Source organism: Epargyreus clarus, unplaced genomic scaffold, assembly GCF_041222505.1.
Source record: "Epargyreus clarus isolate Ecla_fem2 unplaced genomic scaffold, WU_Ecla_fem_2.2 ptg000011l, whole genome shotgun sequence".
Classification (NCBI taxonomy): domain Eukaryota; kingdom Metazoa; phylum Arthropoda; class Insecta; order Lepidoptera; family Hesperiidae; genus Epargyreus; species Epargyreus clarus.
In genome coordinates this window covers 2,736,655-2,762,762 of record NW_027332219.1, presented here as the reverse complement: position 1 = coordinate 2,762,762, position 26,108 = coordinate 2,736,655, and the positions used below count along the sequence as shown (strand labels likewise).

At 35.5% G+C, this 26,108-nt stretch overlaps 2 protein-coding genes across 3 annotated transcripts; both read right to left on the bottom strand.

The window, feature by feature from the left end:
- Positions 1–4,760: 4,760 nt before the first annotated feature.
- On the bottom strand, positions 4,761–21,570 carry LOC140745826 (thioredoxin-related transmembrane protein 1). 2 transcript variants are annotated; one of them, XR_012102701.1, is made up of 8 exons: positions 21,394–21,570; positions 16,485–16,652; positions 11,676–11,850; positions 10,720–10,821; positions 9,667–9,792; positions 8,617–8,694; positions 6,901–7,073; positions 4,761–6,844 (listed from the first exon to the last, which is right to left on the bottom strand). XR_012102701.1 is itself a non-coding variant. In XM_073077745.1 (7 exons), exons 1-7 carry the CDS (start codon positions 21,543–21,545, stop codon positions 6,972–6,974), a joined length of 903 nt encoding a protein of 300 aa, XP_072933846.1. In that variant the 5' UTR covers positions 21,546–21,570; the 3' UTR covers positions 6,866–6,971. The 2 variants fall into 2 exon arrangements, 1 of the variants encoding a protein (XP_072933846.1); XM_073077745.1 differs by lacking the exon at positions 4,761–6,844 and having other exon boundaries at positions 6,866–7,073.
- Positions 12,750–15,210, bottom strand: LOC140745825 (uncharacterized). The gene is made up of 2 exons (XM_073077744.1): positions 14,685–15,210; positions 12,750–13,646 (listed from the first exon to the last, which is right to left on the bottom strand). Exons 1-2 carry the CDS (start codon positions 14,857–14,859, stop codon positions 12,937–12,939), a joined length of 885 nt encoding a protein of 294 aa, XP_072933845.1. The 5' UTR covers positions 14,860–15,210; the 3' UTR covers positions 12,750–12,936.
- Positions 21,571–26,108: the final 4,538 nt, after the last annotated feature.

The following is a 26,108-nucleotide window of genomic DNA, read 5'->3' as shown; positions in this document are numbered from 1 at the left end:
CGGTAATAAATGTATGTATAGTATAATTTTTAAATTTAAATTTTAACGATCTAGTCTTTTTTTATGTTTTTGTGACCGTAACGTATTGAGACTACGATTTTTTTTTTGTCTTTTCATTTTAGTTTTTAAGTTAGGAATTTGTTTAGAACAATGAGATTTTTTAGCTTACGTAGATATTATGGATCGTAAGTGCTTGTGGGCGGCCATTTTGTGGCGGAATCAGGAATTATACACTGAAAAATGGCGCTTGTTGCAATGAACTGTATAAGTATAAAAATGTACCTAGGTATTATATTCATGTATTGAAATGACGAAAAATAATGTGTTTGCGCATCCAAAGATATATCATCATCATTATTATTGTATGTCGGCGACGAGCTGACGGAGAATGTATTAATTAATTAGTGAAATTAGCGTTTTTTTATTATTATTTAAAAATTAAATGTGTACCAGAAAGAACTGATTGTATATGCTTCTTTATATGATTAGTGTGTATAAATATGTGTCGTTATAATGAATGGGAACGTTTGAATATTACGCAGTTGAAGTATACACACTACACACGCAGACATTCCGATCTTTAGTTGTAAATATGTATACGCCTAAATTGCCCCCATGCACCCTACGACAGTTACACAATAACATTTTAAATATTTAAATATGACAAGAATATTAATTATTATAAATACGTATTGTATAAAATTTGACGTAAATTATACATATATATATATATATAACAACGTAATGTTGACAAATAATTGGCAAAATAACCTAATAATTGTGAGAAAACGAAATTTGTTGAGATTTGTCCTAGTTTAAGAATATTGTTAAACGACGTCCCGTGAGGATGTTCTATCGATTTAGGCGTAGATTTTGCTAAAATTGAGATACGAAGTTTCGCATTTTGTATACTTAAAATTAATAAAATTTTAATAATTAAATAATATCTTCGATTCTGTAATACGTTGTAACTGCTCTACTCTTCTCTATATACATAAGTCTATTTTGTTTTTGTATTAAACCAACAGTTCGAAGAGAGGAAATCGATTGACAAATTATTAACTTCAGTTATTCGGATAGTTGCACGAATTTCAAAATAATGCATAATGCTATTATAAATAACAAATACTTGATTTCTAATTAAAAAAAATGCTTTAAACGTGAAATTTGTCGAGTTATTTGATTTTTCCTCTCAAAAAGTTATTTATGACTAGCAAAATTCTGGAAAATTATATGATCGAATGTATATTTAGGATTTGTTTTTAAAACATAAACGAAAACTAACAAATCGCTTGTAGCTTGCTTAAATACGGTGCCATCGAATCAATAACATAGAAAATATAACCAATGCTTCACTGAATATTCAGTTCCCTGTCCTAAGAGCTATATACATTACTAACTGCGTGTAGTCGAATTAAGCATCACCTATCGCATATTATCGTATTTACCTGTCGCGTACCCATTTTATGATTTATGTAAATCTAAATTATTGACTAATATTTAATTGCAATTACCTGAAATTATCTCAATACTTGATTATTTTATGTAAATATCTAAATAAAAAATTGAATGAATTTTGTTTTTTATTTAATTAAGTTTGGCTGAAACTTATTTTATTATTTAACGACCCTTTATTAATCATGTTTTGCCTACCTAAAATAGAATTTTGATAATGCTGCTTACTAAAGATTAACAAAGCTTGATCTTTGGTAGGGCAATAAAGCATAGATTGATTGTTAATAACAGGCGTTAATATCCAATGATGAGCGCATGTTTTTCTAAAAAGTGTGGCTAAGATTGATTGTTAAAATTTCACGTCTCGCACGCCTAACAATATGGACAGTAACAGTGGATTGTTTCATGTATAGAATTGTAAGAGATATGGCCTAATCTTCGTTACAGCAGATGAGTATATAAAATCACCTTCTTTTCAAACCTTGCCTTACAAGTAATCTGCAGAATCGAATCGTGTCAAGAGTGACGTAACGGCGTTGTCATAGGGCTGCCAAGAAGTAGGCACGGCGTGGTCTTCCTGAGTTTTCTATAATACACTTCACAAGGCACACGCGGTGACACGGCTAGTCCACGTGGAAATGAGCGAGAGGACACAGAACGTCTGTTCTGTATGTGTCATGTCACTCAACACTCGTTCATGCAGAATTTACAGAAAGCAAGACGACGATTGGTCCCACGAAATGACACACAATTCTGGTGGAATTTTTACATCTACCCACTAACACGTTGACAAGGATTGAACATTATGCAATTGAAGAAATAAAACAAATTATTTATAAATACATTTTATTTCTAAGTCATCAGTTAATACAGGCGCAACGCTAAAACAAGTCTTTGTACAAGGCAATTTGTGTATAGATCTAGTCCTTATGACGAGAAGCAAAAACATTTTGAAAAACATCCAATTAATAAAGTATTAAATGTAAATGCAGCTTAAAAATAAAATTTCAAAAAAGACAAATACTTTTGCTTTTCGCTCACAGAAATGTACCAAATTCTATTACAACCGTGCCTTCAATACATAATTCATGGCAATAAAATAAAAAACGTAGTCAAATCGCTTAGATTCATATATAATATAAGCCAACGAGTATTTCAACATATAAAATCAACAAACACGTATATGTAAGTACAAAAAACGGCAATTTAATAATAATTAAGCTATACAATATATGTAGGAATGTGAATGGGGTTAAAATATACATGTCCATACAAAAATGGGTTCCGTATGATGTTTTCTAAATCTTGGACGTTTCATTCAACTGAAAAATAAGGAAGCAACATGACTATAATATAAGGGGTCTATCACACGTGATACTGTGAATACAAAAACACTCCTGGGATGAATTTCACAACCTAATTGCAAATATGATACCAGATTATAATAACAAGGGAAATATTGATCTATTGACTTGATTGCAGATATTATTGACGACAATCCCACCGCTGGGCACCAGTCCTTTCTCACAATAACAGTTTCAGCTACTTCTAACTACAATATCTGACTAACATATAATAAAAATACATCTCCCTTGTTATTATATTTGGGGGTGATTCGATAAGAGAGTAATTTAACATAATGAAAAGATTAAACGCAATTGGCGTTGAATAGCCACTGCTGCACTTGATTACATACAATCAACCTTTAAATGCAACAAATATATCAAACAAAATGGGTTGCTACTTGGCAAGCTCATTGCGCTTAGCGTCGTAGTTATGAGCGTAATTGTGGAGTTACATTTTACTGACTACAGAAGAAAAAATATACTGTAATAGATATTATGTAGTTGGCAAAAAATTACATCATAGGAGAATTAAGTCATACCTAATCATAATTGTAAATACAAGATTTTTTTATCATCCACTGATTTTAAGCATAACGAATTACGAGTATAATTTTTATTTTATTATTGACATGTTTTTAGAATATACGTCGTTTAGTCCGCGCCAAACTACTAGTCCGCTCTGAAGTTAGGTGTAGTCATACAATTTGCTATGGCGACGCTACTCATTTCTATCTCAGAGCGGACTAGCAGTTTTGCGTGGACTATACCATATCATAAAATATCTGGATGAATCTTTGAAAAGGTTGTCAATATTTTTAAAATTGAGGGCGCAAAATTCAAATCTCCAGGGACGCTTATAATCCTATATACGACGCTGTTTACGCTGATATAAAGGACATATTATCGTCTTACGATTCTTAATGGCAAACGTGTCTTGTGATTAATAAAAATAATTATATAATACTTGCAAACGTGCATCAGGCTTTAAAAATAACATTTAAACACTAAATTTTGGTGCACAAAATCCCAAGTGTGTGTAGCTCCTAACATCGACTCCCGTTTAGAAAATCTTAAAAAGCTGTATGCATTAAGTTTACACATAAAAATTTACCTAATAAAAAATGGAACTCTAATTTTACACTAGAATTACGAAATATATGTCCTAAGAAAACAAATTTAATAAGTACTACACACTTGCTTATCAAAACAACGGTCTTTAGGCTTCTTAATTACATGTCATTAACATTGCTAGGACCACGTTGCTAATGAGGAAAAATTTGGAACGCTTTATACATATAGGTATGTTTGGAATTTATTATTATAAATCCTAATTTGGGTTAAGAAATAATTTCAACTTTAATATTTTTTTCTATCTCTCTTACGGTATTTTTAGCATAATTTTCCCAAACGAAACAACATTCATTAATGTTGCCATGTCATTATGTGGCTTACAGCGCGGGAGAATGACAACTATTGTCATTTCAAGTATTTTCAAGCATTTTTCCATTTTATAGCACATTTATTCCCGACATTCTTTCTTAAAACTGAGTTCCATTAATTAGTAAGTCAATTTTCATAAAAGATAAAATGCAAAACGGCTTCTCAAAACCGTTTACGTAAATAACTTGATTATTTATTATTATTTATAAAATACATTTTCTAGGTTAATCTTTAATTATATAGTTTAGTTTATAATATTTAGCGAGAAAGGAATATATTTGTATACAAAGTTATTATATGTGTCTAGATTAGAGAAATTGATTGCATAACTTGATTTAATAAAATTTTAATCCAAATTATGAATATTTCTATTTACCATTTTATACAATATAAGAGTAGCAGACGAGCCCGCAGTCCACCTGATGGTAAGGGGCTACTGCCGCCTATGAACATCTGTAATCAACCCCAGATAGGATTAGATATTCCTACCTGAGGTTGGCCGCAGATGCCCCGCTACCCCTGAGGACAAAGCTGGAACGCCTCGGAAAAGTATGTCTCCCTTACCACACGTTTCAAACCAGAACACAGCAGCGTTTAACACTGCTGTTATTAGGCAGAAATAGGTGTGGCGGTGGTGCCGCTGGAGTCGAACTACAGAAGGTCCTACTGCCTTCTAAATACCTCTTCTATACGTGAGCAAGAAAAGCTGTAATTTGGATTAAAGTCCTTACTGAATCGAGTTATACATATAAGCAATATATTTTCCGTTTTCAAAGTATCGTATTATATAAACACATACAATATCTTTGTATGACGTCATAATACGAATGTGATTACGTATATAAATATAATATGATTTATTTCAATGAATGTATTACCGGTAAAATGTTAAAGTTGTGAGTCTGAAACCAATAATCAATCTTTACAATTTTTGGCGGTTAAAGATCGCAAATTCACATTTTCTAGTAGGCAGAAAATGTCAAATCCCAATATATGGCAGGGAAAATTGGGTGGATGATATGATGCGTTACATATACTGTATATGTCTCTTAGATTAGAGGTATATTTAATTACTACCTCCACTTTACCGGTAACACATACAATATGTGAAACACAATGTTGAGATGTTTTTATTCGAACAACTATAAAATCGCTATCAAATTACGAATGATGCAGATGTATACGTACAGGTCGTTTCATTCGTTCGTGTGCGCACAATTGTGTGTGTGTGTTTGTCCCACTGCTGAATACGGGCTTCCGAATAAAAGTTCCGAGACTTTTTTTTGAGAATTCTCGGGCGTGTTTCCTCACGATATTTTCATTCACTGCTATAGTAAGTGATAATTAATTTCTAATACGCACACAACATAAAAAACGTGCGTGTTTAGGATTCGAACCTCACACCTCCCGATAGATAGGCCATGTTTCAAACACTGTTTACGGCCGATACACACACAAACACAGTTACATACACAGAGATACGCACACAAACGAATGCCACTCCCTATATTTTAATTATGTTATTTATTTATTAAGTATGTCAAAATCTAATACTCTATTTTATAAAGGGGATATTTGTAAGCTTAGCCTTATTCATACATAATATAGCATTGTATGTTTTGTCTCTTTCCATTACGCATGTGTGAGCTGGACAGAGCATACAATATTATATTGGTAGTTCTCGAATAGGGTGGTAAATATAATTAATATTATATCCCCTTTTTGAATTATTTGAACCATATTTCTCCCCAGTATTGATTGCGAACTATGAAAATTGTTATTTTTCTATTTTTTTAAATAATTATTTAAGAGAAAATTATTTCCATGTTTTACATGAGACACCATGGTTTGAAATTTCTACATCGAAGAGAACGTGAAATAAATATATTTTAGTAAAAAAAAAATATTTTTAAGAACTTAAAATTATATTTAATTAAATTTTATTTCAAGAGCACATTATAACCAACTTTACAATCCCTTTCTGAAGGTTAAAATAAAAAAGATTGCTTTTTTTTTCATTTTTTTTAACTACTAATGAGAATCGGTCAGAACTCAGATCCAAAAAGATTTTAATACAAAATGTGGCAGTTTTATTGAACTATTTCACAAAACCATGAAGTGGCTAACTCATAACAAAAATTATTATTTTAATTAAGCTTGATTTTCATAAACTATTAACTGAATACTCTCATAGAACCCATACCATTACCGTGGTTAGTAAAAAGTTCACAAAGAATGACCATTATATAAGGGGCCCTACACATGGGTTCGCGGGGTCCTACACATCATTACCGTGGGTAGTATGAAGTTCAAATGACCATCATGTGATAAGGGGCCCTACGAAGACCACTCTCATAGAACCCTTTACCATTACCGTTGGTAGCCAGAAGTTTGCACATAATAACCATTATATAAGGGGCCCTACACATGGGTTCGCGGGGTCCTACACATCATTACCGTGGGTAGTATGAAGTTCAAATGACCATTATATAAGGGCCCACACATCATAAGGGGCCCTACTCATTATCGTGGGTAGTACGAAGTTCAAAATCCTTATATAAGGGCCTTACACATAAGGGGCCCTACTCATTACCGTGGGTAGTGCGAAGTTCAAATGACCATTATGTGATAAGGAGCCCTAATCATTACCGTGGGTAGTACGAAGTTCAAATGACCATTATGATAAGGGGCCCTACAGTGTTCGCAACCATACCGGGGGGTTTGGGGGCCCTAATCGGCCTTGCGAGGCCTGCGCTTGCGGACCTCCTGCTTGGCCTTGCTGTCACCAGCTCCCTCTGCCGGCTTGTTCTTGTCCTTATCGTCCTCTGAGGTCTGTGGATGTGTTTATGATAAATTATTATCAAAATTTGTAAAGTAAAGTCTAGAGTAAGATAAAAATTTATGCTTATTTGGTGTATACTTATAAAAAATAGAGTGACAAGATTGACAATATTGTAGAGAGTCACAATATTAAAAAGCAGAAAAATGTTTGAATCGTATAATCCGCGCCAAACTGCTAGTCCGCTCTGGTTGTTCCGAGCAGACGCCTGCTGCTGTCATACAATTTGCGATTCGTTTCTATATTCAGACCGGACTAGCAGTTTTACGCGGACTATATTTATGTAAGCAGGTACGAAGTTATATTTCTTTGGTGTAAATAATAGAGTAGACAATAAAAAGAGAGATATATAAAGGAGAGAAATAATTGACCAAGTGCGACTCGAAATCGAACTCGTAGGGTTCCGTACCACCAAATTTTCATTTATAGTCGTCACAATTTAATAGGCCCATTTTGGCACATGCCATCCCAATGTCATTAATGTCTTACACTAACTTTTTAGTAGGCAGATTACGACCACGTGACGGTTAGAGCTTGCGGTTTCAAAGCATTCGGAAAAAACCATAATCGATTAACTTTCAAATAATCGAAACTTAGAATTAGCAATAACTAATTATTTATCCCTTTTTCATTATAATAACAGTAAAATAATCAAAACTTTGTTTCTTACTGAATGATAAAACGACGATAAATAGATAATAGAATAAATATGCTGTTTACAAAATATTAAGTAATTTATACAATACGATGTATGGTTGTAATCGATTTGTCGTAAAAATCGGTTTCTTTGTTATCGATTTGTATGTCACATGCTTAGAGCCTAGCGATGGTATGTGTCAAAATGGGCCTATTAAATTGTGACGACTATATCTTTTGTGTTTAACATACCATATCAGCCATGAAGTGAATGCATTGTGAAAATTTGAACTGTCTACAATTTAATAGATAAAGCGAAAAACGTATAATAATGGCGGTTTCTTGAATGGCTTCCCCCGTTTATTTTCATGTTATTTTTATTTTTAGTATTAATATTGCACTTTGTAAACATTTTCCAGTATATCTGTTACGATTCAGGAGATAGAGCATCGTAACAGACGAACAGACGGCGGAGGCTTACTTATAGGGTTCCGTATAACTTCCTTCGCAAGTACATAAGAACACATGATTTTTCACAACAAAACATTATCAGCATAATCAATATCAACATATATTTTTTTTTATAATATAGAAGTAGCAGACGAGCATGCAGTCCACCTGATGCTAAGTGGCTACGGCCGCCCATGGACATCTGTAATCGACCCCAGATAGGATTAGATCTTCCTACCTGAGGTCGGCCACAGATGCGTCTACCCCTGAGGACTAAGTTGGAACGCCTCGGAAAAGTCTGTCTCCCTTACCACACCCTTCAAAACGGAACACAGCAGCGCCTAACACTGCTGTTATGAGGCAGAAATAGGTGTGGCGGTGGTGCCGCCGGAGTCGAACCACAAAGGGTTCTACCACCTTCAAATAAATAAAAAAATGCTATCAACTCACATCACTGGGCGAGTTCTTCTCCTCGTCGCTATCGTTGAGATTGTCCGCATCATCCAACAGATCGTCGTTTATCAGCTCCTGCAAACAATTATAATATTATTAGCTAGCAGAAGCGGTTTTTATTAAAAAAAATACACGTGGTAAATAACCTAAACTATACTTCATATGAATTATGTAATTAAAACAATAACAATCAAAGATTTAACACAAAAATAGATTTCTAATGAAAATTAACAAGAGGTCCGCTCCGCACAAAGTCTTGAATAATAATGGCTGACCGGCGTGCTCGCACCGCCTTTTATACCCATTCTTGATTTTTATATGTCAACCCTCTAACAATATTATATTAACATCCATTTGATTTAGAATGAGAGTTACAGTTTAGAGAGGATTTAAGTTCAGAGTGAGAACTGACTAAGTGTTTATTTAGCCGCCTCCGAGCGCAAGACGATTTTTTTTTTTGAGAATATTAATTATCTTTTACCTACGTTTAATACACATTTTTATATGGTTATTAAAGCAAAAAGCGGCTAACCGTATGCGCACCCGAACACGTTAAAAAAACGCCCTGTGTGTTCAAAGCCTTACAATACTAGCACAGATATTATGTTGTGGTTACAGTGACATGTAACTGCTCGGCGGCAGGGCGGAAAAAGATAGAAATATGTTGCTCAATATTGCAGCGCGATTTATTTCCACGGACATAAACTTGCCATGTGTTGTAATTCGACGCATGCGCATGGAGATAACGAGAAAACGCTCCGTGAATTCTCACGCAGTGTCACAACAGTTGCTTAGTGACACGATGTCATCGATTAGACGACCCGCGTGGCGGAGCGGTCACCATTCGATCCCCGGCCAGACAGATTTCTAAATGATGAATTTAGATTTCTGTTTCTGGGTCTGGGTGTTTGTGGATTTGTCTCTGTGTGTGTCCATAGCGCCCACGATACAGGGAATCCTAGTGTGGGGCTGTGAGTGTAGAAAGCGTTTTAGTTTTTTTTAGTTTTTAGATTAGTGTCGTGAGTGTCATAATATAGTGTCACCCACCTGTTCGTCATCAGAATGCCTCGTGTCCCGGTCGGGCTTCAATCTCTGTTCCGCCTCGGCGCGTGTGACAGCCACACGTTCAGCCCGACGCGGTGGGTAGAGCAGATCGATCACACATACTAATATCTGGGGGATGGTCATAGAATTAAATTAAATATAATAAATCTGAAGGTGGTAGAACCCTTTGTGGTTCGACTCCGGCGGCACCACCGCTATACCTCAGGTGACTTCAGGTAGGAATATCTAATCCTATCTGGGGTTGATTACAGATGTCCATGGGCGGCAGTAGCCACTTACCATCAGGTGGACTGCATGCTCGTTTACTACTTTTATATTATAAAAAAAAGAAAAATAAAATAACAAAGACAAAGTAATGTATTTTAAAATTATAGCTGTTTATTAAGATTTTTGTATCATTGATGTTATGAAATTGTTTAGAGCCTAAATAGAAATCTGAACCCTTCTTTAAGATCTACACTAATCTAGAATTTCAAACACAGTTTGAAAGGTAGTAGAGCTAGTATAGTTCAACAGTGGAAGTACCACTACCACACATATTTCTAGTCTGAGAAACATTACGATGAAAGTGTGTAAATATTTAAATAATGGCTGACTGGTTACAAGATGACCATTTTAGTCCTCAAGACTAGCAAACTACCTTAAATAGATTTCAGTTAGAACTTCTGTTCTTTACAAAGTTATTCACAGATCACAGATGTCCATGAATAAGTAACCACTTACCATCAAGTGGACTACACACTAGCTACTTCAATCTTATAAATTTATTTATTTGGGAAACAAACAATTCATGCTATATAACATAGTTAAATGGTTCAGACACACAAACAGAAGAATAAACAGTTTCCACTATTAAATCTCACAATAAGTTAAAAAGCAAAATGAACATGAAGAGGGAGAGAAACACATACATTAAAAAAAAATATAAAATAAAAAAATATATATATCTATAAAATGATGTAAAAATCTATTTAAGTTCTCGTATTATTTGAATGAATTCTGATGAATTATTCGTATAAATGAATGTATTCTCACCAATCCAAGGAAGGCACCAATGAATATGGTCGCGATGGCGAATATCAGATAAGAACCCCACGTCGGCAGCCCGTATGTGTCCATCAGCATTGTATGCACGCTCTGAAAACATATAACGACATCTATTTAATAAAAAATAAAAACTATATAACATAACTGTAGCACTCACTGATTGACTGACAGATTGATAAATTACTTTTGCCCGTTATTAATAATTAATCTATCCAATGTTAAAATATATATATTATCACATTTAGGTATCTCATAACAACTTTAATACTGACTAAGTAGGCCATTGATTGACAGATTAATAAATTTATTATTATTTATTTGTTATTAATAATCAAACTATGCAATGCTTTGGTTACCCAAGTTCGACATTAGACAAGTTTTGTTTACTAGAAATTGTCAGATTCCGATCTTAGGTAGGTAAATATTGGATAGATTGATTATTAATTACGAGTGTTAGACTAACGCACAGATTAAACCGGTCTAAAGCAGTATAAGCATGATATTTTGTACAGTATCTATTGCAGGCGAATCCTCATACGTAGACTTTGACATAAACAGAACACGTATAACAAAAATTCAACCCTAATTTTATCGCTTTAAGGAATCAATTTTCAGAAAACGTTGAAATCGCCAATTAATTAATTATTTTTAGCTAAAAACCAAAACTTATACAATCAAATACTTAATTATCATGTTGTTTCAAACTTTCAATGTTTATATATCTTTGCGAGTTTGCCCCATCCTTTTTCACCCATATTGCACAAAAAGAACCATAATTAAAAAAAACAAATTAATCGACCAATATTTCTAAATGGAATGAAATATATTTATAGGCCAACGGCGGTACTTACAAATTGTCAGTTACAATATTTTACTTAAACTACTACCGGATCGGAGCGCGACCTTCTACCAGATCAACCCAAGCACCACTATAATCAACTCACCCTTAACGCCTGGCTAAGTTTGAAGAAGTGCGCCACGACGCCCATCTGGAAGGAATGGGGCGCTTTCCATGAGGGTAAGGGCTCCGCTTGGCGCCATCTAGCGCGCTCCACGTACGTCTCCATAGAGTCCGCGTCCCGAGGACCCTTGTATTGACGAAACTCGCCGTCCTTTACGCTGAAAATTATAAACTTTTTGAGCTTCAAATTCTATTGAACGGATGGTAGAACTTGTGGCGACTTCCCGCAATGCGTTAAGAGATGGCGCTACACGTTTCTGAATCACGCTATCAGTGTTTTCTCAACATCTTGCATATATAAAAAACTCCGGGCTGAGATTGTTGGAACCCGGCCGCTCTACGGTCATGATTACCTAGCCCAGATATCTCGTTGTCTAAAACTATTTTAGAGAAGTTTTAAGGGGCGGGTGACAGAATCCTGTATGGTTCGACGTAGACTCCCATAAGCACATCTATTTCTATCTAATAACAGCATTATTAAGCGCTGCTGTGTTCTGGTTTGAAGGGTATGGAAAACATACTTTAAAATAAAATAAAATTGTGCTGAGTTGATTACTGACGTCCTTGGGCGGCAATCGTCACTTAAGGCTGCGTGCCCAGTAGGCAAACTGTTCGCTGCCGACTGCGCGAGCCGCAAATTTGTGGCAAACCGAAATTCTAGTGAGCGGCAAACTAAGAACAGTTTGCTGGCGTCGCAAGCAAACTGTTCTGAGCTGCCACTGCCGACTAAACCGAGTTCAGTTTACTTTTGTTGTACGAAGGGTGTGGTTGTGTTTGTCAAGATGGATATTTATGAGGTAATTGGTATTTTAGAAGCGATGGAAGAAGATAAATGTAAAAAGAAGCACTGGGTTCATCCATTAAACCAAAAAAGATTAAGTATTGGACAATTTCACGTTCTTTATCCGGAACTCAGGAAATATCCGGAAAAGTTTTACGACTATTTTAATATGACTTCTCTTACATTTGATAAACTGCTGAACTCTATAACCCAATATATTGCTAAAAATAATATCACAAGAGACACAATATGTCCCGAAGAACGGCTCACTATTACATTGAGGTAAGAAAATATGTTAATTTTAATTATTTTTATTTAAAAATCAACAACGTATAAATTTGTAATATTATACCTAACAAGTAAATATTATTGTTTTGATTATTATTGATTTATCACTTCACAAAATCAGTCTTATTAAATAATCATTTGGAATAGGAACTAGCATTAAGTAGGTATGACTAAGTCATTCTTCATCCTCTTTGTGGTCTAAACCACCTCGCAATATGGCTTCTATGTCTTCTATTTCTGCTGAAGAGCTTGTAGAACTATGTGATGGACTATTTCGAGAACTTCGAATGGTGCTGGTGCCAGCAGAGTTGAAGTTGTTTGAGGTTGAAGGATTGTTCTGAACATTTGATGTATTACTTCCACTCATATAGCCGTACTGATATGGATAGCTATTTGTAAACCCAGTTTGCATTAGAGCACGATCATAATTATTGTGTACGTCATACTTTATATTTTTGATTAATTTCATCACTTCAAATCGAAATTCAAAATTTTGTGTAGGGGTCATTGTCTTCATTTCCGGTAAAATAGTTAGTAAAAAGTTCATATCCGGATCGTTTTCTTTTTTTTTATCCATCGATTTAAGTAGTGCCTCCTGAAACATAGTCAGCTTTTTTGGTTTTGGTGTGCTGCGATTGCCTTCTGAGTTAGTAGAACTACTCATATAATCATTTTCATTAATCTCTGAGTCGCTAGATGTCTCAGCTATAATATTGCTGGACGTCTGGTTGTTAGCTCTAGAAACATTTAAAAACTGCAACATATTCAAATAAGGAGTCTTGCGTTTTTTTGGTGCCCCACTTCCACTTTTAAGTGAGGAATCCTTATTTTTTTCTCTGGAGTGATAGTCGCGTAATCCTTTCCATTTTTTTTGTAGGTCTTGTACTGAAACAAAAATAACCAATAGCTCATATTCTTTCAGATTCCTGTCAACTGGACTAAGTTATGGAAAAATTGCCCAGGAGTTTATTGTTGGCAAATCGACGGTACGGAAAATAATAATAGAAACTGCTTGTGTTATATGGGATGTCTTACAGCCACAGAACATGCCAGAGCCTTCTGAAGAATTATGGCTAAAAATCGCAAGAGGATATTATGAAAAAACAAACTATCCAAATTGTATAGGATCTATCGATGGCAAGCATATCCGTATCCGAAAACCACCAAAAAGTGGGTCTAACTATTTTAATTATAAGAAGTTTTTCTCAATTGTTCTGTTAGCCGTAGCAGATGCAAACTGTTCTTTTATAGCTATTGATGTTGGTGCTTGTGGACGAAACGCTGACAGTAATATATTTAGAGAAAGTATTTTTGGCAAAAAATTGGCTCGCGGGTCCTTAAATATTCCTAACTCTATTAAATTGCCTAACTCAAATGGATTACCCCAACCTTTCGTGTTTCTTGGGGATGAAGCATTCGGATTGCAAAAACATATCTTAAGGCCTTTTCCAAATAAAAGTTTAAATAAAGAAGAGCGAATTTACAATTATCGTCATAGTCGGGCTAGAAGGTGTGTAGAATGTGCATTCGGAATTCTAGCAAACAAATGGAGAGTTCTGCATACACCGATTGCTACTAATGTGAATACAACTATCGCTATCGTAAAAGCTGCTTGTATTTTACATAATTTTGTCATAGCAAGAGAACAATCACGATATGCACGTCTTTCGCGTCGTACCTCAACGACTCTTACAAGTGCAAGTAGCCGAATAATTACTGTATCAAATTCTGGTAAAACAACAAGAGACAACTTTAAAAACTATTTTCTTAACGAAGGAAAATTACCCTGGCAAGAGAAATACTTGTAAGCTATAACGTACAGGACGAAATGGTGTGACGGAGTTTGCAAGACATCCGCTACCTATGTGCGTGCGGCTTATAAAATGGAATGTTGCAAAAATAATAAATACAATGGAACTTACTTCTTTTTTCTTTTATTGCTTTCTTCTAAGTTTTGCCAATCAGCGTATAGAATTTCAGCGATTTCATTCCAAGCACTCTGCTTTAATACTCTATTACTGTATTCTTCACTCAATATGTTCCATATGCATGGTCGATTTTGTACCTCGGTAATAAACCTTTCCGTTCCAAAGGACATACTTAGATTTTTTGTGGTATGGGTAGTTAGGTTAGGTAGGTATGTAATCGATGAATAACAACACGACCACACGCGTCGATTGTTTATGTCCAACTGTCCGCATGAACTGTTTTCGGCAAACTGTATTCACTACGCCGGCGAACTAAAACCATTTTGCCGCTGACTGGAACCGGTTTTGCTCTGTGTAAGCCGCTGATTGACACAGTCGGCGCGCGTAACGCTGCAAACTGCGAAGAGTGAGCGCTAAACTAGCAAACTGTGAACACTCCATTTAAAATATATGGAAGGACGTACTAAATCGATACGCCGCTAACTCAGTCGGCGGCAAACTGTTTGCCTACTGTGCCCGTAGCCTAACATTAGATGGATCTGATGCTAGTTTGGATTAAAAAAAAATGTCGTTTCATCAAGCACTACTATATTATAGCATCGTATTTATGTATATTGCCATATATGTAAATTCATTAATTATTTAGTTATCCTTCAAAATATCCCTTACACAATGAAATGTCTATACATTTTGGTACAATTGTCTTCACGATCACGTGTTTAAATGACTGTTTACAAATAACAATCAGTTTCAATCAATTGTATCAACCTTGATGTTTTTTGTTCAATAACAATCAACTAATGTCTGGAAACTTTCTGTATTATTATGCCTATGTCAAGGAGATTTATACTAGCACACTAGCATACATTTTTAAGGTAGCACATGTATGGTATGGTACTCAGTAGAATATAGTAACATTGTCATACAAAATATTTCTGTTAAATTTTTGGCCAATGAATGTAAACAATAAACAATCTAAGGTAAAGCTTGTGTTTCGACTCCTAAAGCACCACTGCGACACATATCAATGCCGTATAACAATAGTGTTAGCACATATATGTAAGTTACCTAAGTCTTCAGGATATAAAAATCCTAATCCTAGTCAGGTCTATGGCAGATGTCTATGGATGGTAGTGACTACTTAGTATCAAGTGGACTGCATGCTAGACTTTATGTAAAAAAACGCGACAAATAGATAACCTCTCTTCCTTTGGGAAGTCGGTTAAAAATACGTCAAATGTATGTATGTATGTCTATGTATTTAAACCAATGTTCATAAACGTTGAGCTACTTGAAATTTAGTATGTAAAAATAGTACATTACGATACGAGGACGAAAAATTTTTTTCTGACAAGTGTGAGTTTGCAGGCCGAGCCGCAGGCGAGGACTGCAATCACACGAGTCAGAAAAACATTTTTCGTCCGCGTGTTGTATAAAATTTTATATTACGGGGTCGGAAATGGGGGTTTTGCGCACGCGAAGCGTGCGTAAAACGTCAATTTACGCACGCCGTGATATAAAATATATTTTTTGTTACAATTTGTCTTTATGTTGTGATATGCGCTGCAGTATAGTCCTCAGGTTAGTAACGAATCGGTTTTTTATAAATGATAGGATGATCATGATTAAGATGTCCACTTGCCATATATCCACTTAGTATCAGGTGAAATAGCAGATAATGCTTCCACCGATAACTCCGCCTATTATATATTTTTATTTAAAATACATTCAAATAAATAAACTACATTCTCGGCCCAACAATAATAATAGCCAAAGTAAATAACACAATACTCACTGGAATATAGTAGGCAGCGCTGTCACAACGAACCGTCCACTGAGTCCAGGGGACTTGGTGACGTCGACGGCGGCGGTCCGCATCGCCATCTTCTTGGTGGTCGCGCGGTTGGACAGCTCCCGCCACGCGGGCCCGAGCGCACTGCACGCCGGACACCATGGCGCGTAGCTGACGATGGGGAAATAAAAACATACATAAAAGCAATTAAAACCGTGTGTAATAAGTACCCATTTATTTCTACTGCTGGGCACAGGTTTCCTCTTCACACTCGTACCCCCGAACGAAAGACAGTCAGGTCTTTTGACGTCATTAAATTATTATAGTCTAAGTCTAAGGCGTTTGTCCACCGCCACCGTCACCGAACCGATACCGAGAACGAGATTCATCATCATCATCATCAACCCATTACTGTCCCACTGCTGGGCACGGGTCTCCTCTCAGAATGAGAAGGATTAGGCCATAGTCCATCGCGCTGGCCAAGTGCGTATTGGTAGACTTCACATACCTTTGAATTTTTTTTTATAAATCTCTCATGTATGTTTCCTCACGATGTTTTCCTTCACCGTTTAGCAAGTGATAATTAATTTCTAATACGCACATAACTTCGAAAAATCAGAGGTGCGTGCTTGGGATTTGAACCTTGGACCCCTCGATCGAGAGGCCTAGTTTCTTTACCACTAGGCTATCACTGCTGTAAACGAACGAGATTATTTCGGGCTAATTTTAATATGACGTGACAGCAATAGTTTGTCCACCGCGACCGATATCGCCGGTTTAGTTTGTTCCAGCTGACACGCGTGTGACGGCAGTATATGTACTAGTTCAAATGTGTTTTATATAGCCGACACATCGGCCCGTCAACACCTCGGTATCGATCTAGCGGTCACGCCGATCTTGGGTGACGGACGTGCGGTGGACAGACGGCGCTGAAGTAGTTATACATATAGTAAATGTATGTATAACTACTTCAGCGCCGTCATCTCGTTCTCGGTATCGGTTTGGTGACGGTGGCGGTGGACGAACGGCCTAAGGGTGTCCGCACACGCACACCCAATCCGGTACAATGGTTCACTTGATACACTTGATACACTTCAAAAGGTTGAAGCATTGTATTAAACTTCATGCAGTGTATTAAACTTCAAAAGGCTACTGTTAAAGATAGCGATCTATGATAATGTCATTCGTCCAGGGGCGGTCCCAAGGGGTCACAGGGTTCATCCCCCAAAAAACGTCGAACCCAATTGGTAAGTTTTGTTTAGTAAGCGGAAAGGATATGTCGGACTTTACAATAAATACATTTAAAACAAGATAGAAATAAGTGGTCTAATTCAACCAAATTTTCCTTATGACCTCTGTGTCATGCTACGATCGCGCCTGCATTCATCGATCGATCTTCGTAAAAGTAATAAAACAATCTAATACCCTATGTCTTATATGTTATGGACACCCAAAAATACTCCTGACCAGAAATCATTTGAATGTCTACTTGGTCAGGTAATCGAACCTGAACCCTCTAACAGACATCTATACGTCATACCTACGTCAACCGGACATCAATTGAACAAGAACAGGTATTATTGTAAACATTAAGTTGACATCCAAATCTGTTTATGATAATTATTTAAATACATAAGGTTAACGAAATGACGCTGGTTTATTATTAGTCAATAAATAAAGCGATTACGTACATTTGGGTAGTTTTTATCCTAAACTAAAAGCAAGTTGTTGCAAATGTAGAATATGTTTTTTTTATTTATTTCTTTAACTTTTTTGAAACACCTTAAGTAAGAGTCGTAAGGGGTAAACTTAATGCCTAATGGCATTCTTTGCCTGTCAACCCTGGGTTTATACTCTTCTATGTAATAGCAGTGATAGCCTAGTGGTTAAGAAACTCTGCCTCTCGATCAAGGGGTCCGAGGTTCAAATCCCAGGCACGCACCTCTGATTTTTTCAAAGTTATGTGCGTATTAGAAATTAATTATCACTTGCTAAACGGTGAAGGAAAACATCGTGAGGAAACCTACATACCTGAGAAATTTATAAAAAAAACTCAAATGTATGTGAAGTCTACCGATACCGATACGCACTTGGCCAGCGCGGTGGACTATGGCCTAATCCTTCTCATTATGAGAGGAGACCCGTGCCCGGCAGTGGGACAATAATGGGTTGATGATGATGATGATGATGATGTAATGGCACATTATTACACTTGTTATACACAACTGTATGGTTGAATTTTTCAAATAGGTGTTCATGGTTGAATTCGAAACTATAAGATATAGCGTGAAATGCTGAAGGGAGTTATGAGGCCGATTTTGATAAAAAATAAAACTACATCATTAGATTTTTGAAATCTATTTACCAAGCCGGGAATCGAACGAGTTCAGTTGGAAAAAAAAACACAAACCCTGTATTATTCCACCGTCGGATAGTGTCCCTTATAAGAATAAAATTCTGGGAAGTAATGATAAATGACAAACTAAAGGCATATTTTGAAGAAAATACATTATTTCTAAAAGTTAATGTATAATGATCATTATGATAAGTTCTAATGGGTGTGTGGTATGTATGCCTACATAATGATGATCTAAGTAGAGGTAATTATGAGTAATGACATCATGTAAGCAGCCTGTCCTCCACCAATGTTGTTTGGTGTACAATTATGAATATTTACTGAGTACTATTTTACTAATATTATTCTATTGCTAGATATCGAAATTTAATTCACATTTAATTAGTAGCCATTCATTAATTATTTAAGGTTGATTTTTACTATTTTTGACCCCTTGCCCCCAATGTGAGGGTATCTTACGTGAGATTCTATTATGGTTTTCAAAACAAATGTTGTTAGATATATTTATTACCTTCCAGACTCAAATGTAATATGATGCCTGCCAAACCACTTGACCATGTGATTCCTAATATGAAATATCAAATTGGAAAATATTATTTAAGAATGGATTTGACTAAACACAAAGTAAGCTATGTAAAGATTTTCACCCAGCGGGAACCTTACATTTATTTTATATAGGAGTAGCAGGTGAGCATGCAGTCCACGTGATGGTAAGTGGCTACTGCTGCCCACCAGCAGATAGGATTGGATATCCCTACCTGAGGTTGGCCACAGATGCGCTACCCCTGAGGACTAAGCTGAAACTGCCTCAGAAAAGTATGTATCCCATACCGCATCCTTCAAACCAGAATGTAGCAGTGCTTAGCACTACTGTTATCAGGCAGACATAGGTGTGGCAGTGGTGCCGCTGGAGTTGAACCACAAAGGGTTCTACCACCTTTAAATACTTAATGAATGAATTTGAAGGTGGTAGAACCTTTTGTTGTTCGACTCCAGCGGTACCACCGCCACACCTATTTCTACCTAATAACAGCAGTGTTAGGCGCTGTTGTGTTCCGGTTTGAAGGGTGTGGTAAGGGAGGCAGACTTTTCCGAGGCTTTCTAACTTAGTCCTCAGGGGTAGCGGCGCATCTGTGGCTGACCTCAGGAAGGAATATCTAGTCCTATCTGGGGTTGATTACAGATGTCCATGGGCGACAGTAGCCACTTACCATCAGGTGGACTGTATGCTCGTCTGCTACCCCTATATTATAAAAAAAAGAAAATTACATTATTTATGTATGTATGTAATGTAATTGTACTAAACTCTTAAGTCCACATTTTTGTTTTGATTATGTTTAATTTTTTAACAATTAGTTTATGTCAAATGGTAACAACAATGAAAGAGTTTGTACAAATAATTCTTTATCTTTTCTCCTTCAAGTGACAGGTTTGTTTAAACTTTAATGGACCTGATAAGCAATATCATAAATAATGTATTATTTGTTTTGTTTTGTTGTGTATCACACTATTTTTAGTGCATTATTCGTTAAATGTGTCATGTAACATCGCAGTAGCCTAATAACAGCAGTGTTAAGCGCTGCTGTGTTCTGGTTTGAAGGGTGTGGTAAGGGAGACACTCTTATTGGAATACCTCTGTTAGCTTTCTCTAACTTTCTCCTCAGGGATAGCAAAATTTGATATATAGTTGATAACAGTAGCCACTTTGCCACTTTTAAGATAAATAAAAAATGTAGCTTTATATCAGAATATAAAACAAGTGCAAGGCTACAGATATAAACAGACTTGAACAGAAAAAATCATCAAAAATACAGGCTAAAACATGAACAGAAATGGAGATATAATTTCATCAAAGGCAAAGGCAGTTTATAGACTAGTTAACAAAAGAGCATGGTTCTCTAGAATAGAAAAAAATAGGCTATTTCTAAACAGCAAAACATACCTTTAGTTTTAGCCTATGTGTTAATGAAGTGTACAAAAAATGTTAAGAGTTTAAGAAAAAAAAAAACAGAAAAATATCAATGCAAGATTACTTAACACAATAACATTATTTCATAATTGCGTAAGTGCTTAGAGCATTGAAAATTAATTTCAAGGCAATTAGTCACCTAATTTTACAAATCAAATTTCTTTAGCATCTAGCTGCACTATACCAAACCAAGGTATATGAGTCATGGGTGACTTTTTCGTATGACTCGCGTCTTCGTAGGCGGTATTGTGCAAAAGTGGGTGCGTAGTGCACAATGGTAATGTAGTTACTGTTACCCGAACACCGCTTTCGACCCTAACGGCCTTGTAGTGGTTAATGAACTTACAAAGCTCGACTCGACACATAGATATAGAATGAAATTCTAAGTCTATGGCTCACCTCACGAAAACTATAAAATAACTTCAAATAACGCATTCACTAAACATATTACGTAAAAAAACGTATTATTAAGCCTCAATAAGTGTGCTAATGAGGTGCTAAGCTCCCAAAATAGCGATTTTGCAGAAAAATTGACACGTTTTGAAAATCATTAGCTCACCGGTATTAGTAAGAACACAAATACTCACAATTCAACCATCCATTCCCCTTCGAGGATCTGTGTCCAGTTGTCTTCGTCTAAGTCGACGTTGGCACTCGCTAAACTCGTAAAACAACATAATGTTATAGAGATATAAATGAAAAAATTCAACATTTGCGGAATCTTAGTAACACGCGCCATGTCTGATTTTTGATACTGTGTGTTGCCATGCTAACTCAAATTGGTTACAGCTTAATGTCAAAATGTTGTAATTTTAGAGGAAATACCCGAAAATTAAATTGGCTACTTGACACTTTTTGGGAAACTGTTTTAATGAATTCATATACGTATTATATATGCCTTTCATTGATCATTTTTTCGAAAAAGGGCTATTTATTAATAAAAAACATATTTTTATTACGGTAAACGGAACGTTACGCCAAAACAGGCGGTCAAGTGTCATTTCGTAGCGTGACGTCAACACATTGAAAATATAGAAATAAACTTCGACGTTACACATACTTCAGGTTTCGATGTCATCGACAGGTTTCGATGTAGTGACGTCACATGACATTTGAGGCAGCACTGTCGCCGTTTTGGGATTTAAAATCCACAGATAAAAATCGAAAATTTCTTTTTAAAAATTAAAATACTTAGAACATATTAAAAAATAAACGAAATACTGCATAATTTATGTTTACTTATAAGCTATCATATCCAACATATTTCATATTTTATTGTTATAACTGTCAAGTACCCAATTGCAATAAGAGTTAACTAAAAACGCAAAAAGAAATAATTTTTCATAATAAAATATATGTAAATAAATTTTAATATTTACATTAAAATTTTAAAGTTAAACATTTTTTTATTTGGCAACACTGTTTTACTGACATTGTTTGCTACTAGATGTCACTACTTAAACTAAACTGAATTCTACCAAGCTAAGCATTGTATGATTGAGTTCATAACACTATTACTAGATGGCAGCACTATGAGTTTTTAAGTGAAATTAACAAAAGATGTCTCTCGTAGCCTGACTGGGACGAATATTTGGCCACTTGAGGTCGAAATAAGGTGGGATAGGTTCTAAATTGCCTTTCACCTAAGTCAGGAATAAATAGTCTCTCAAAAAGAATGTTTCCTTTTAAGGACTTTGCGTTCAATCGACATCCTATAATCATTTTCTCCCATTCAACAATAATCATTTAAATAATCTATTTTGATTATTTTATACACAGTAAGGAAATAGCAAGCGCGCACTCAAACCGTCGAAAGTACCTGAACAAGATGGATTGCCTTATTTCTATGAATTTCATTATTACACCCTTCAATCAAAATGTGTACTGGACACAGCAAATCTTAATATTGCAGTTATAAGGCAGAAATACGTGTAGTAGTCATGCCTCTTGAATCAACTACCTACCAAGAGTTCTACCATTTTCAGAATATACCTATATGTAAAATATTTGTACTTTGAAAGTGGTAGAATCCTCTCTGGTTCGAATCCGGCGGCTAATGTGTTCTGGTTTGAAGAGTGTGGTAAGGGACACTTTTCCTAGGAATTCAGTCCTTAAGGTTAGCTACATATCTGTGGTTGTTTACAGAAGTAGGTACCTACATGGGTGGCAGTAGCTACTTACGATCCGGTAGACGGCATGCTCGTCTACTACTCCTATATTATAAAAAAATATATTTAAAATTGTTACCGCTAACAGCGTCTTAGATGCGCTTTACCCAAATAGTTCTTTGAAGAGTAACTAAATCTTCGCTATCAATACAGGTAGGTTATTACTACTCGACAAACATCTGAGAAGCATGAAAAACATCCCTCTTATCTCAATATCAGCCTCCCAGTTAGTCCCGAGTACTCCCGGGCGGCTTGGAGATAGGGCGACCATAAACATGCGGCTTTGGAATGGAATTTGGAATCTTCCTGAGGAACTTAGAAAGAAGTGCTCCAAATACACTTTAAAAAGAATGTCTTTGCTCACTGTTGTAATTTAGTTCATCATTAGATATGGTGTCTACACCATTTTTCTTCATTTTCATTTAGTAATTTATTTTTAATGTATTTACTTTTTAGCTATTTATATCTTATTTCTTTTTTTCTCTCTCTTTCTCTCATCCTTTCTTTTTTATGTTCTCCTTTCTCGCCTTTTTATCATTTTATTTTCTTTCCTATTTATTATTATTATTATTTTAGTATAGTTGTACCGCCTTCAATTTTTCTACACATCCCCAAGGTTGACTGGGAGAAAATGCTATTTAGCATTAAGTCCGCCTTTTGCACCACATTGTTTTTAACATGGTCAATAAAGGGTAAATAAAAAATAAAAAAAACATGTAGGTACATAGGGTAACAGGTAATAAATAATAAAAATCTTTATTTCATAAAATAACACAATTTAGTTCACAATGTTATTAGGTGTAGGGTAACATTATAGTAAGATTGGACGTAACATTTATTTTCAGTTGCCTAAACTGGGCGAGAACCTGTAATATAGGCAACTGAACTCTCCCGGTGTGAATCTAGCATACTATAACTATTTACGTTAGTTTGACTAAGGAACTTTATGTACAAAGTTACAGATAAATAGGATTTTAAAATATGTTTGAAGTTATCTCTCATTTGTTGATATAATGTGAAAAAGATATAAGGTATATGCTTATTGTGAAAAGTGGTTTGTAAATTAAGAAGTAACGTTTTTTAAAATAAACAAAGAGAAAACTAACATGCAGTTTACTTTATAGTAGGTCAGTGACTCTTTTGTAGCAACTTTCTGAAACACAGAACTGCATAGTCTGTTAGCTTCCCTGCTGTCCCCAAGTAGGTATTACGTTGGAATATGAGCTATTATTCTTTCCTTACCATTCAAACCAGAACATTGACGTTTTAAAATTGATATTAGGTAGCTAAAATGTGAAAATGAAGTCTCCAAATTGGAACCACAAATGATTAGATATTCCTACCTGAGGTCGGCCACAGATGCGCTGCTACCCCTGAGAACTAAGCTGGAACGCCTTGGAAAAGTCTGTCTCCCTTACCACACCCTTCAAACCGGAACACAACAGCCCCTAACACTGCTGTTATTAGGTAGAAATAGGTGTGGCGGTGGTGCCGCCGGAGTCGCACCACAAAGGCTTCTACCACCTTCAATATGTAGGTAATCCATACTTCCTTAATTATAAGGATGTACCCAAACAAACACAAGGAACAAAGAGCTACAATGAAACAATTGGTTTAGCAAAACGGACAGTCCGGCGGCATCAAGCATCATGGCCACCTTCCACGGAATCCTCAAAAGTACGAAAGCGCACAGTCACGCACAGAAAAACTGTGACAAACACTACCAACATAATATTGATCAGATACTAGGTGTCCACAAACAATGCCATTATTCGTTCCAAAATAAACAACTTAAGTTATTCGGTATCTGTGAAGGAATAGAATAAAATGACTTCGGTGTAGAACTAGGGCAGGGTAGGGTTGGCGGGTAGAATATTGGTTTTAAAGTAATTTAGATTGTAATAGTCAAAGATTAGTAGAGATTACTCACTCGTAACAAGAAAATGTAACTAGTTTTGACAATTGAAATTGTCACTGTCATCTATTTTCGTGTTTGAAAAATATTAAAAAAATGTAGTTTTTAGATCATTTACGAATGAAACAATATTTCTCCCCACTTTTTCTTCGTTTTCGTGTTTTTGCATGTCTTAACTGCGCATGTCGGCATTGTTCCGCGTAAATTACACCATGACAGCCATTAAATGGCTGACAGAACTGTCAGCCGTTTAAGACATTTAATGTCTTCCTTCAATTACAAGGCAGTGAAATATCTCTACTTATGGTAATTGTATTTATACTAGGCCTTTACGGAAAAAATACTTTTTACAAGGTTATTGTTGTTGATTTCTTTTTATTTTTGTGAACTTATTTAAATTAAGGTTTGTCGGACTATAAAACTGATAACTTCTTTATAATATTATATCTTTTTGTTCTATATTATATAGAAAAAGATATATTATATCTTAGTCCTCAGGGGTAGCGGCGCATCTGTGGCCGCCCTCGGGTAGGCATATCTGATCCTATCAGGGGTTGAATGTAGATGTCCATGGGCGGCAGTAGCCACTTACGATCATATGGACTGCATAATCGTCAGCAACTCGTATATTATAAAAAAATGTAAATGAATTCTAATTACTTGTAAAAACTTGAGAAAGTAATGTCCAGTAGTATATATCTACCACTAGTCACTAGAAATACCTACTTTTCTTATCGAATAAATGAGTGAATGTGGCAACCCTATTCGTAGGTACCAAAAGCGCGCGTAAAATATTTTGATATTTGACAAGTGTCACATCGGATTTGATCGATATCTATTTATTTATTTAAATTCTGTTCGCGTTACGCTCATAGATAAGATTCCTTTGCTGTTTGTAATGTTACGTATATCTTTTGTTATTTCTTTATTTATTTTTGGTAATTAAATAAAGGTGGTGGAATTCTTCGTGGCATAACTCTAGCGGCAACGACTTGCCTATTTGAAAGAAAGAAAGAAAGAACATTAAAGATACAATTTGAAATTAAAAAAAAACGGAGGATAAATATAAGAGCAGTGGGGATGAATATTTACCTAAAAAGGCGTAGATATCTCACCGCCTTGTAATTGAAGGAAGCCATTAAATGGCTTAAACGGCCATTAATTCTGTCAGCCATTTTATGGCAGACATGGTGTAATTTACGCGGAACAATACTGACGT